Genomic DNA, 13,692 nt, shown 5'->3' with positions numbered 1-13,692 from the left:
GGATCTTACTTAGTTTGGTGGTCTGGAAGCTGTCATCACTGCCATTATGGATGAATACCCGCACATTCTGGGCAAGAGGAGGGAGCTTTTCGTCTTAGGATTGGTGACTGTCTGCTTTACTGGCTCACTCAGCACTTTGACTCATGTAAGGCTATATACTGGTACACTCACATCTTACCCTGTACTGAGTTAAAAAAAAAAAAAACATGAAAGACTGGCAGGACATTATATTGCACACAAACTGGAGCAGATCTGAGGTTGTTGCCCATACCATTCAATAAATAATTTTTTTCATGGAAAAAATGTAGTATAATTGGTTGCTTGGACAACCGCTCTACCTTTGTTTTATTTTGAACTTCAAGGTGAATATGTGCTTTGTCCACACAAGGTAAAGCAACAGACCTGATTTCAGCTTTATCTCAAATATTTTTTTAATTATTTCCTTCAGCCCATATTAAAGTGAAGTTCCACCTAAAAAGAATAAAACAAAAGTCAGCCGCTACAAAAACTGTAGCTGCTGACTTTTAAAATACAGCCTGTCCCTCGGTCCAGTGGTGTCCTCACCACCGCTGGTTTCACCGGCCGTCTTCTCTCCCTGGCGCTGCCATCTTCAGTGTGGACACTCTGCTGTGACAGCTTGTGGCTTCACAGCCGGGTGCCACTGCACTGCGCTTTGTGAATGGCCCTGTAGTCTTCTGGGACCTGTCACGTGTCCCAGAAGACTATGGGGAGGGAAGGGCAACTTTCGCTTTCAATTGCATAGGCGATTGCAGTGGGAACCTGTCAAATTCGGGGACCCGCTCCCCAAAGGTGTCAATCCTTAATGGGGAGCTCTGCAGAACTTCCCCTTTTGGGTGGAGCTCCACCTTAAATTAAAAAAAAATTGTTCAAGCATTACTTACCCTCTCCATACTCCAGATTCCTCCTTGGTCTAGCGCCTCCAGGCTTCTTAGGGCAGAGCACCACTTACATTCTTCCTATTTCCTGTATGTCCAACATCATTGATCCAGGTTTGTTTTAAACGGCGCTGCCTCAGGGGCGGACTGACCATTTGGAAACTCGAGCACTGCCCGAGGGCCCGGGGTCCATAGGGGGCCCCATGAGATGCCCCTGGTACTTTTTTCATAGGCTTTTTTGAGCTTAGGCCAGGACACAGGGGACCCATGATCCCCTATTGCCCAGGGGCCCCATGAAGTGTCAGTCCGCCCCTGCGCTGCCTATAGTGTATATACCATCCCTGACCCTGCTCTGTTATAAAAGGAAGGCTCTCTCTTACTAAACTTCAGTTGTAAGATCTCCTCTGCATACCTCATTGTTCTGTTATAACCCAGCTTGAGAGTGATATCCCTTCATTATGACAACAGCAGGTGTGCCTGGGAAATCAAAGCCCAAGATTTCTCAACTATAGCATCCAATCGAATATGATCTATGTATCTAACATTCCCCAAAAATAAAATAATAAAAATGTACAAATAATAATAAATCAGTTATGGGTGGATTGACTGTATACCAGCAGTATTAAGATAATGTTACCTATGTTTACTGATGCTCATTATATATGTGATCCATGCATACAAATGATGTAAAAAAATTGTTTTGTCTTTAATTTTATTTTATGACTGATTTTACCAGGGAGGAGCATATGTTGTAAAGCTTCTTGAAGAATTTGGGGCTGGCTGTTCCATCATCGCAGTTGTATTTTTAGAAGCAATTGCTGTGTCATGGTTTTATGGTAAGATCCGATACATTAACTCCAATCTAATATTTGTTGTTATAAAGCAGGGGTATTGAACTGAAATTCACGGAGATCCAGTCAGTAATATTTGTGCGATCTCTCAGATCCTTCACATCACAACCCCCCTCTCTTAGGCTAAGTTCACATCTCTGTAGCTGGGGAACATGCACAAAATTGCATGCATTTCTGACTCACAGAGAAACGCACTGCACTTTAGCAGATGCTTGGGAGTTCCTACAGCAAATTTTCGCATTCACCAAACCACATGGTGCTGCTGCACCATGCAGCTTGATGCGGTGCTATAAAAAAATGGGGGTTGAAACTCTACGTTTCTCTTGGGTAGGGCAGCCCAATAAAATAAATGGACTGCCCTACCCCCAATGCATGCATGCAAACTCACATGCACAGATCTGAATCGATCCTCATATCGTAATCCCATTCTTATATCAGCTTCCTCAGTCCCCCCTTCACATCCCAGTCACTCCCCTTCACATTACTGTCCTCAGCCCCCCATTTACTGTCTTCAGCCCCCCTCACATTTTTTTCCTCAGCCCTCTATTAATGTCCTCAGCCATTACTGTACTGAGCCCCCTATTGCTATTCTCATATCCCCAGTACTCTTCTGAGCCCCCCATTACTGTCCTCAGTCTCCCCATTACTGTACTCAACAACATCATTATTGTCCTTAGTCCCTCATTACTGCCGTGAGCCCCCCCCATTACTGTCCTGAGTTCCCTCCCCTTAGCTGTCCTGAGCCCCCATTATCGTTGTGAGCTCCCCCTTTACTGTACTAAGCCCCCCATTACTGTCCTGAGCCCTCCCTCTGTCCTCATTCCCCCTATTACTGTCCTGAGCTCCCCCCTGAACTGTCATGAGCCCCCCATCAATGTCCTCAGCCCCCTTCATGTGGCTCCTCCCCCAATGTCCTCCACCCCTTCCTGTCCTATTTTACACAGACAGGGAGGAGGGTGGGAGGTACAGCGGTTTGTACAGAGGGCAGGAGCTGCAAGCTGGTGATTGATTGCTAGGACTGCCCTGCATCCTAGCAACCAATCACCTACTTGCTAACTTGGGCAGCCCCCGCCCTCCATCCAGAGGTGTCTCACCTTCCACTATCATCTCTGTGAGAATGAGAATGACAGCAGCAGTGGTAATAGCTCTGGGCAGAACGGCACCTAAATGGCGGGCCTCTAGGTCATTATCACAGCTGATTGCCCCGCACTTCTTGGCTCCACTAAAATGAACAGAACATATAGAAAATAATTGTTTTCTGTGTGCCCTAGTGGGGACCAGGGGCGGACTGACCATTTGGAAACTCAGGCACTGCCCGAGGGCCCAGAGTCAGTAGGAGGCCCCATGAGATGCCCCTAGTACCTTTTTCATAGGTTTTTTTGAGTTTGGGCAAGGACACAGGGGCCCCATGATCCCCTATTGCCCGGGGACCCCATGAGTTGTCAGTCCGCCCCTGGTGGTGACCTGCATTCTTGAAGTGTAGTATGTGTAAACAGGGCCAAAGAGAAATGGACACCAGGAAGTGTTTTTTTAAAGGGTGTACATTTTCAAAATGTTGAGAAACTGCTCTGGAAATCATCTAGACCTCCAAATATCTCAAAATCATGTTCCATGTTTAATATATAGATCAATCAAAAGCTGTCTATATGAAAAGATATGTTGATGCCTATTGTCTATGTTTTGGAGAACAATGGAGGTGGTTGATCAAGAGTCACATGAGAATAATCCATTTTTTCATTCACTTGCTTGAAATATCTAAGTGGATATTTCTAAGCTGATAAAGTCTGCTTTGCACCATACTTCTGAATGATTCTGGGTAGAGAACATGACCAATTCTACTGTAAATTGGAATTGTTCTGCATAGATATATGTACCACATTTCACTTTTTTTCTCTTGACTATTTGAAAAACTATACAAAGTGCATATTTTTGCCTTAAACAATTTAATACTGATACATTTTGTAGATGAAGCACAATGTGTAATGAATAAAACAGTTTTTCTTTTTTGTTGACAGGTATACAAAGGTTCTGTAATGATATAAAGTCCATGTTGGGATTTTCCCCAGGTATATATTGGAGAGTTTGCTGGGTAGCAATCAGTCCAGCATTTTTAGCAGTGAGTAAAATGTTTACTTTCAAGTTGCATGGTTGTGCTTTTGTCAGAAGGTTAGATGGAGTTCCCTCTTACAATGGCCCGCATTCAGTTGTAATACCAGTGCTTCCCAAGCAGACAGAGGTCCTATCTTCCTGGTAGAAAATGATGGAAGTGCAGCATAGGGGTCTTGTATAAAACATTAGCAGTGTGGATGTCTTGCGCATTAGAACAAGCACTACAAATGAATGCTACATGTGTTTGTAATATGATTATCTCCTATGACCATCAGCTCCATCTACTGGCCATAATGTGGCAATTTTATATTGAGCTAGTTCAGGATATGCCCATAACCCCATATATCCAGTTTTTTAAAAAAACTAAATACTTCAGATATACCCCTTGGTAAGGTTTGGTAAAGACTGCCCAGCAGCAAGGCAGTAGGTAAATGTGACCAGGTAGAATAGGATAAAATGTGAAAACACCAACAAGGTAGGTGTTCATGATTATTATCTCTGAGACACTTAAAATATATATGATCTCTCACCTTGTAAAATAACCCATTCCATTTAAAAGTGAAATGAAAGAGAAAAGAGAAATAAAACATTTGTGTATAGATAAAAAACATTATAAATACTTTGTTTTCCCTTTTTTTTACAAATGAACACATTCCTCTGTTCTTAGCTGCATAAGAAGCTCAGGGAGGAGAGACAGCAGCATACTGATCTTCCCAGTGAATGGCTGTGTGTGTGTGTGTGGGGGGATAAGTCTGATTATTGGAGGAGAGCAGGCTGAGTGCCCAGCACAGTCAGAGAGCTGACCACGCTGTGCTTTCCTGCCTAGTATGGTCAATTTTTTTTTTTAAATAGGAAAGCAGAGGGACTGGCAGGATCACCAGAGATTGCACACAAAGAAAGCAATACAAAAAGATAACAGGATACTTTTTCATACAGGTACATGGTACAGCAGGCACATATCAGGAAAATGAAATGTTGGGTTTACATATTCTTTAAGAGACATCTGAACAGCAGCAGCTTTGTGAAATAAAATGAAAGGAGGTGTTTTATTACAATACAAATAAAAGTGTACTGCCCCAGAGACATTTCAGAAAAACAAATGACTTGCACCCAGGGGCGGACTGACAACTCATGGGGCCCCCGGGCAATAGGGGATCATGGGGCCCCTGTGTCCTTGCCCAAACTCAAAAAAGCCTATGAAAAAGGTACCAGGGGCATCTCATGGGGCCCCCTACTGGCGGCAGTGCCCAAGTTTCTTTGGTCAGTCCGCCCCTGCTTTCACCAAGATGGTAGTTTAATGTATCCAGTAGTAGAATAGTATAAACTGTGCAGACATAAATAAAGCGGGTGTGTTTTCTACAATAAAAATTACAATATAGTATATCAGATACAAATGTGAAAAACAGCTAAGCAGAAGTAGGACAGTATGCCAGCTGCTTAAATAGTCCATAATATGTGAACACAAATATGAGTTTATTTTTATAGTCAAAGGAAAAGATGCCAGTCTTAGCGTACTCAAGGGCCACAACCTGGGAGCAGTTCTGCAGTGTAATTAGTGGGGTCAAACTGACATTTGTTTTCTACTGCAGTGAAGAGAAAATTGGAAGGAGCAGGATGGAAATTTTTTCTTGAATGGATAGGTTTCTAACACTGGATGTGGTTTGTGTTTGGGAAATTCCATTCATTCCAGAATCAAATATTAAAAGCAGATTACATTTTGAAGTTCTTTTGAATGACATTTGTCAGGTTATCAAATGTACTAATGAATTTTTATACACATGTTCATTTATAAAATCTATGTATGGCCAGCTTAAAGGATAAGTTCACCTTTTGTAACATGTTACATGTTACACCCATATTCAGTGTGTAACATGTAACATGCTATGATCAGAGCAGCCCCCGCTCACCTCTGATTCCCGCTTTGACAGCTAGCAAGGGATCTTCTCCCCCCTCACTAGTTGTCAAATTTTTAAAAAACGTGGCCACGCGGGGCTCTGCCCACATGGCCGCGTCACTCATTCACAGTCATCTGTGAATGAGAGGCTACTAGTCCCGGCAGCCTTAGCAGATGTCAGCTTGTAGTCCTCAATGTAATTTAATTACATTCATTTTTCCTGTCAGTATATCTGCTTGCTCGTACATCCCGTACAGCAAGCAGATATACTGACAAGAGACCTACATGACATCAGCAATCAGCCGATTGCTGGTGCAATGCTTTCCAGGCTCCTGCACACACAAAAAATAAATGCACATTTTTGGATCTGCTAAAAACTGTGCATTATTTTTTTCTAAAAGGTGAACTTATCCTTTAGGTCTCAACAATGGACATTCAACACTTACTGTACTGTACAGGCTGAATTAAAATTATTTTTTACAGTGCAAATATCCAAAAATTGTTTTCAGACAGAGTTCAACCTATGAATGGATATAAAATAAATGTGTTCCACATTGGGTGTTTGGAACTTCTTTGGGACCTAGACCTGATTCATTTTGAAAAAATTCAGCTGCAGTTTGGAGCCTCTCTAACCTGACACTTGCAGCAGGACAGGCTGTTTTCTCCAGTGTTCATTGGGCCACCTCCGGCCAGTGATAAATCCTCGCACCCAATGGTCCATTTTTTTATTAATTTATAGCCTTGCCAACCCATCCATGTTTGCTTGAGCAGGGAAGGGTGGCATTACCAGAAAAAAAAAATAACAAAAACATAAAAGTTAAATGGGTAAATAATGCTTAACAAAAAAAATAAAACACATAAATGTAATGTTGGCAGGTGGCATTAAGTCAATGTGGGATGACCAAGGCCATGAATTGGAGGAAAGTGGCTTTTTTCACAAGCTGCTATGGAAGCAGATGAAGTGACAAGCAGCATTGCCAAGCTTGGATTTCGGTGTATGCTTGTAGACTGAATGAAAATAAATCTATAAATGTATGGCCTGCTTTAGATCACACTGCAGATTTACAGCTATTAGGCTGTTGGCACAGGAGCCCCTAGGCATTTTCACATTTTTTCAGGAGGAATTCAAACTAAAAATGTGTATTACTGCTTGTGCATAAACTACACTTCTAGATATTCCATATAAACTAGCAAATCTTTGCTTTTTGAGTTCAGTTCCACATTAGTATACATTATTCATGAATTAGTTTGATGGAAATTATGAAATTTTTTTAGAGGTGATTGTAGCCGTATTAGTGCACTTGTGACAAAAACAATTGAGCACTGTCCATGATACTTTTTTTATTTGCACTAGCATACAATTTTCAGGACAAGCTTTTCAGGGTATGTCCCCTTCTTCAAGGTCCAAGCAACGGTTGGACCTTGAAGAAGGGGACATACCCCGAAAGCTTGTCCTGAAAATTGTATGTTAGTGCAAATAAAAAAAGTATCATGGACAGTGCTCAATATTTTATATATATTGTATTTACTAGTGTGGTTATATTTGTAGCTGATTTTTATGGCTTGATAATTGGCTGATGAGTCTAAAGTGTCAAACTGTAACCTATTTTAGTATAATCCCCATACAACTGCCTACCTGAGATAATCTAGTTGAAACGGGTATTAAAAAAACATAAATACTTCCATCTTTCAAAATGATTTTGTTACATGTAAAAGCACAGTTACAGTATCTGTTTTATGCCATGTGATTTAATGGAAGCAGTGAGCAGAAGACCTGACTCTTCTTTGTAATGTATATAACTGTAGTCTCTTTCTCATCAGTTTATCATAGTGAGCTCATTCATTGATCAGCCACCTTTGATGCTATTTGATTACAAGTATCCAGAATGGACCATTTCTGTTGGATACCTCATTGGAGCTTCATCCTTCATCTGGATTCCTGTTTATATGGTATACAAACTAGTATGGACTCCAGGATCACTCAAACAGGTGAATGCCCTAAAGGCTTATTTATAACTTATGTCTCATATATAGTATAACATGACACCAAGTATATTTGTAGCCTTCATTAGTAGTGTACCCTTAATAGTGGACTTGGAAAATTCATTTTATTTTTATTACCTGGAGCAAAAATGACTATGACTAATTAGTATATCTGCCTTGGGGATAATGAATGCGTTTCCAGCCCTGTTATGACTCAAAGGCTGTAGAATCCCTTGACAGAATACACACACACACTTTTCACAGTGTTGCTCATCTTTTGAACTGTACAAGCTCCTATCCAAAGTCTTACTGATCACAGGCAGTACCTGCTATAACATGGGTGATTTCACTTAAAGTGTTACTAAACCCACAACAGTAAAATCAGTCTGTATATTATTATTATACAGTATTTATAAAGCGCCAATGGTTCGCTCAGCACTGTACATTACAAAGGGGGACAGAACATGTGACAGAACAATACCAATACAATGCAAAACATATATGCAGTAAAGCATGCTTGTTATAGTCACCGTGGAACCTAAGGGGTTAATCTTCCACCTTGTGTAAAAAGGATGTTTGATCCTATCTTCTCTGATCCTCCCCATTGTCCCCTCAACATCTCCTTATAGAACAGAGGTTTGGAGTCACTCTGCACATGCTCAGTTTGGTGTATATTGGTAGAGAGTTTTTTTTTCTTGAGAGAGTGCATGTAATCAACACAGAGCCAGTCAGCACTGTCCAGACAGTGGTCAGGGGTTCTGCATCTTCCTGAAGGAGAATTAAATCTCCTCCTGCAAGCTTTAACCAATGCTCTTCTGGACACTGATAGAAGTCACAAGACTGCTCTCCTGATGAGAAAAGGATTTAGCAGTTATAATTGTATTTCCGTGTTCTGTGTACTGTTCTGTGTACTGTGGAAGACCAGATATAGTGAATGCAGGATCCTGAGTTTAGTAACACTTTAAAGTTAATTTTATTTTTGCTTTGGTGCTGCAGAAAATCTTCATGTAAGCAAGCATAGGCTAGGAAAGATATTTCTTGATATTGCTACAGAATTAAATATGCTAAGAGGGGGATTTACTAAAATGGATGCACTCAGAATCTGGTGCAGCTGTGCATGGCAGCCAATCAGCTTCTAACGTCAGCTTGTTCAATTAAGCTTTGGCAATAAAAACTGGAAGCTGAATGGTTTCAATGCAGAGTTGCACCAGATTTTGCACGCTCCACGTTACGTAAATAACCCCTAAATGTCTATCACTTTGTCAAATTAGAGCAATGTGTATGATCCATATTACACTGGTGGCCGTGTGCAGGGTAATGGAGGTCACTCATACTATTCAGTATGCAGTACGTAACAGTATGGTACAGAGGACTGTCAGAAACTACAGACATACTACAGGAGATCCTCAAAAGCTGAGCATAAGCTACAGGTGTGGCTGGAAACTGGATACATGCTGTAGAAGATAGTCAGAGACTAGGGACATTTTATTTGACACTGCTAGAGATCCCCACCATTACAAGCTCCCACACCAACTATACACTGCTTGGGACCAAGAGCTTCACAGAAAGCACCAAAATACTGTGTTTTGGGCACTAGATGTCTATATTTGTAATTATAAACATTTGAGCAAAAGTGGAGCTGTAACAGTCAGGGCAATCTTTAATTTTAATTGGACCCTGGGCAAACATTTTCTTGTGCCCCTCTCCATGCCCTTTCACACCCCCATCATTACACAGGACCCCCTCATCCATACTATGCCCATCATTATACAGGAGGGGGTTATTGTTGAGGGTGGAGAGGTGGGGAGGGGGGTTGTTGTTGACGGTGGAGAGGGCTTTTTTTCTTGAGGGTGGAGAGGGATTTTTTTTCCTAAGGGTGAAGAAGTAGGGAGCGGGGTTATTGTTGAGGGTGGGGAGAGGGGTTGTTGTTGAGGGTGGAAAGGTGGAGAGGGTTTTTTTTTCTTGAGGGTGAAGAGGTAGGGAGCGGGGTTATTGTTGAGGGTGGGGAGGGGGGTTGTTGTTGAGGGTGGAGAGGTTTTTTTTTCTTGAGGGTGAAGAGGTAGGGAATGGGGTTATTGTTGAGGGTGGAGAGGGTTTTTTTTCTTGAGGGTGAAGAGGCAGGGAGCGGGATTATTGTTGAGAGTGGGGAGAAGGATTGTTGTTGAGTGTGGAGAGGGTTTTTTATCTTGAGGGTGAAGAGGTAGGGAGCAGGGTTATTGTTGAGGGTGGGGAGGGGGGTTATTGTTGAGGGTGGGGAGGGGGGTTGTTGTTGAGGGTTGAGAGGTGGCAGTTGGTCATTCCTTGTTGCCAGGAGACTTCACAAGCATTGTTCCTCCATATTCTGCAATGCTTGGGAAATGAGGGTATTTGGGGTTTGGGAACCTCACAGTTGCCAATTACTGTCCTACACTCCAACACCCCCTCCCTCCCTTCAAGAAGTCCTGCAGCAAAGTTGTTAGAGGTGAGGCGTGACACATTGTCACTGAGGGATACACACACCACTCAAATGAAATGGTGTCCCCCAGCAGCAGCACACAGAAGAGCCTGGGGAGGGGCGTAGCACATAGCAAGAGACTCAGTTCACTCAGACTGAACAAAGCCTTGACATTATATTTTTGCTAGACTATGTTTTAAGCTCTCCCTTTTTCTCTCCAGAGACTTGCAGTATGCATACGACCTGAAAACACAGCAAGAGATCATCAGTCTGATTCCCTGTGCATGACCATGGCCCCATAGTTCCTCACCTCCAGCGCCAGTGGGTGGCAGAATCATCTAACCATGAAAAAGAATCAGTCAGTGGTGCTTTATAAGAGCTTCTCTCATCTCCAGGGGGATATACTAAAATCAGTACTAATGAGATATAGCTGCCGAAGTTACTAAAAGAAAGATCACTTACAGTATGTAATATCCTTGTTAACATATGAAAGAAGTATGCATCCTGTGAAAATTGTCACACTTAAAGAGATTTACAAAAACTGGAGCACTCAGGATCTGGTGCAGCTCTGCATGGTGGCCAATCAGCTTCTAACCTCAGCTTGTTCAATTAAGCTTTGACAATAAAACCTTGAGCCTTGGTTCACACTGATGCGGTGCGAAATTTGCAGCGGTTTCTGGGCAAATTCTGAACCGCATCAAAATCACACCCCCTTCATGTGAACTGCTGCGGGTACATATTTTAAGTTACCAACACCCCAAAATCGGTTCGGAAAAGGCAGTGTGATGTGCAGAATTGGATTGCATGGGTGTTCACACACATGCGATCCAATTCTGATGCGGACAAAAAAAAGGGTCCTGCACTATTTTTGTGTGGATGCGGTGCAATTTGAGCCATACAAAATGTATGGTTCAAATTGCACCACACAGAAATCACATGTGATTTGCACAGGAATGCGGAGCAGTTCCTGTGTGAATTACATGCAAGGTGCTGCACCAGTGTGAACCAGGGCTGAAAGAGATTGGTTATTATGCGCAGTTGCACCAGATTCTGTGTGCACCAATTTTAGTAAATCTTCCCCATCGAGCTATAATATACAATTTTATGTCGTGTATCTGCTGCCACTATGAGGAATGTGAAAAGGAAGCATTAATCTACTTTAATTAATCTTTTAGTCATTCTCACATCTTTCTTTAAACTTTAAGCTAACCTGTCACTGCTCCAGGGGCGGACTGACCATTAGAGCACTCGGGCACTGCCTGAGGGCCCGGGGTCAGTAGGGGGCCCCATGAGATGCCCCTGGTACCTTTCATAGGATTTTTTGGGTGTAGTTTGAGTGTGGGCTAGGACACAGGGGCCCCATGATCCCCTATTGCCCGGGGGCCCCATAAGTTGTCAGTCTGCCCCTGCACTGCTCACTAATACACTACTGAGTGCACAGGTAAAAATCTGACAGTTGAACCTAACTGTCTTATTTGACTAAGTTCTTCAAGTGCTGGTAAATTCTATGGCACGGTGTAAATAAAATGTCATGTCATTGTTACCTCCCATCTGTCTTTTTGACTGTTATAGACTATTAATTAAACAATGTTCTCACAGATTACTGAAAAAATTAACTAACTTTAGCTTGTAAATAGTAATACAGAACTGTTAGTATCAACTAATACATGATTTTGTCAATAATCTCCATTTTTATACCACTTTAAAGCACATTCTGAAAATTTATGAGATCATATATAGAAGAGTATGCCTTGTTATCTCTTTTTTTCTGTAATAAGTAAATGGAAGAGTTTTTTTTTTATTAAGAAAACTTCCTGTACCTAACTTGAGGATGTGAATTTGTGTTCCCATGTACAGACTTAGCGCTCATTCACACCTGAACGCAGTGCAGGAAACCCATGTTCTGTGCATGTTTCCTGCACTGCGTTCAAAATGCACTGGATGTGTGATCTGCTGTGAGTGACAATAAAATCCTAATGACATCCCAAACGCAGACTGCATATTAAGTTCATTTGCCTGCACTGGATCACATAATACCACAGTACCACATGCAGTACAGTGCGTTTTTGAAAATCAGTGCATGCACTCCTTCTACTGTGATTCAGTGCAATGGCAGCCCAGTCAAAAGAATGAGCTGAAAATTGCACTGCACTGAGTAGAATAGGAATTGCACAGGAACATGGACTGCAATTCCTCTGCAATTCAGGTGAGAACTGGCCCTTACTGGTCTCCTAATGTGGAACTACTGTATGTGACAAATTTCACTTGTTAACTATTACTTCATTTTAACTATTTATTTATTGTTTATTCTTTGTGTGTTTTTATAAATCCCATCTCAAAACAATCAACATATTGCAATGAATACAAACAAAATAAACCAACAAAATCTTTCGAATGTCTTCTGTTTCTTTTGGTGATGTTAATAAAATGAAAATGTTTGGGGTACAGTAGCTGCTTGCAAAGCATGGCAATCAACATATTATCAGTTAACATAACCAAACTGATCCGCAAAGTACTAAAACCCATAGCAACCAATCAGAATGTTTTTCTTCACTGCTATGACTACAGTCAGTGGTGTAGATGCAAAGCTATAGGTCCCAGTACAAATTTGCTGCATAGAGAAGATGCTAAGGGTTGGCATAGGTCACAATCCCTGGAATTCATCAAGACTGGCACACACAAATTTTGCAAAAGTGTCTTTTGTGCATTCTAAAAGTGATGAAGAATGCGCCAAATGCATATACAGTGTATGTACAGTGAGGAACAGAATTATTTGAACACCCTGCGATTTTGCAAGTTCTCCTACTTAGAAATCATGGAGGGGTCTGAAATTCACATTGTAGGTGCATTCCCACTCTGAGACAGAATTTAAAAAAAACATTCAGGAAATCACATTGTATGATTTTTATAGAATTTATTTGTCTTGCACTGCTGAACATAAGTATTTGAACACCTGAGAAAATCAGTGTTAATATTTGGTACAGAAGCCTTTGTTTGCAATTACAGAGGTCAAACATTTCCTGTAGTTCTTGACCAGGTTTGCACACACTGCAACAGGGATTTTGGCCCACTCCTCCACACAGATCTCCTCTAGATCTGTCAGGTTTCGGGGCTGTTGCTGAGCAACACGGAGTTTCAGCTCCCTCCAAAGTTGTTCTATTGGATTTAGGTCTGGAGACTGGCTAGGCCACTCCAGAACCTTGATATGCTTCTTACGGAGCCACTCCTTGGTTATCCTGGCTGTGTGCTTCGGGTCGTTGTCATGTTGGAAGACCCAGCCACGACCCATCTTCAATGCTCTGACTGAGGGAAGGAGGTTGTTGCTCAAAATCTCACAATAAATGGCCCCATTCATCCTCTCCTTAATACAGTGCAGTCGTCCTTTCCTCTTTGCAGAAAAGCACCCCCAAGGCATGATGTTACCACCCCCCATGCTTCACAGTAGGGATGGTGTTCTTGGAATGCAACTCGTCCTTTTTCCTCCAAACACGACGAGTGAAGTTTAGACCAAAAAGTTCTACTTTG

General features: G+C 41.9%; 1 protein-coding gene across 1 annotated transcript in view; it reads left to right on the top strand.

Annotated features, from left to right (window-relative positions):
- The window catches only part of LOC149457074 (sodium-dependent serotonin transporter-like), a 68,291-nt gene extending 55,729 nt beyond the window's left edge, over positions 1 to 12,562 (top strand). Inside the window, exons 9-13 of the mRNA XM_089684110.1 lie at positions 14 to 145; positions 1,633 to 1,732; positions 3,763 to 3,863; positions 7,572 to 7,739; positions 10,389 to 12,562. Coding sequence (XP_089540236.1) covers positions 14 to 145; positions 1,633 to 1,732; positions 3,763 to 3,863; positions 7,572 to 7,739; positions 10,389 to 10,469 — 582 coding nt within the window. The 3' untranslated portion in view covers positions 10,470 to 12,562. The remainder of the gene's footprint in view (positions 1 to 13; positions 146 to 1,632; positions 1,733 to 3,762; positions 3,864 to 7,571; positions 7,740 to 10,388) is intronic.
- The last annotated feature ends 1,130 nt before the right edge of the window (positions 12,563 to 13,692 follow it).

Source organism: Staurois parvus, unplaced genomic scaffold (genome assembly GCF_062004578.1).
Source record: "Staurois parvus isolate SC_StPar_1 unplaced genomic scaffold, SC_StPar_1.0 ptg000336l, whole genome shotgun sequence".
NCBI classification, from domain to species: domain Eukaryota; kingdom Metazoa; phylum Chordata; class Amphibia; order Anura; family Ranidae; genus Staurois; species Staurois parvus.
Note: the sequence above shows the minus strand (reverse complement) of the source record. Positions and strands in the feature narration are given on the sequence as shown.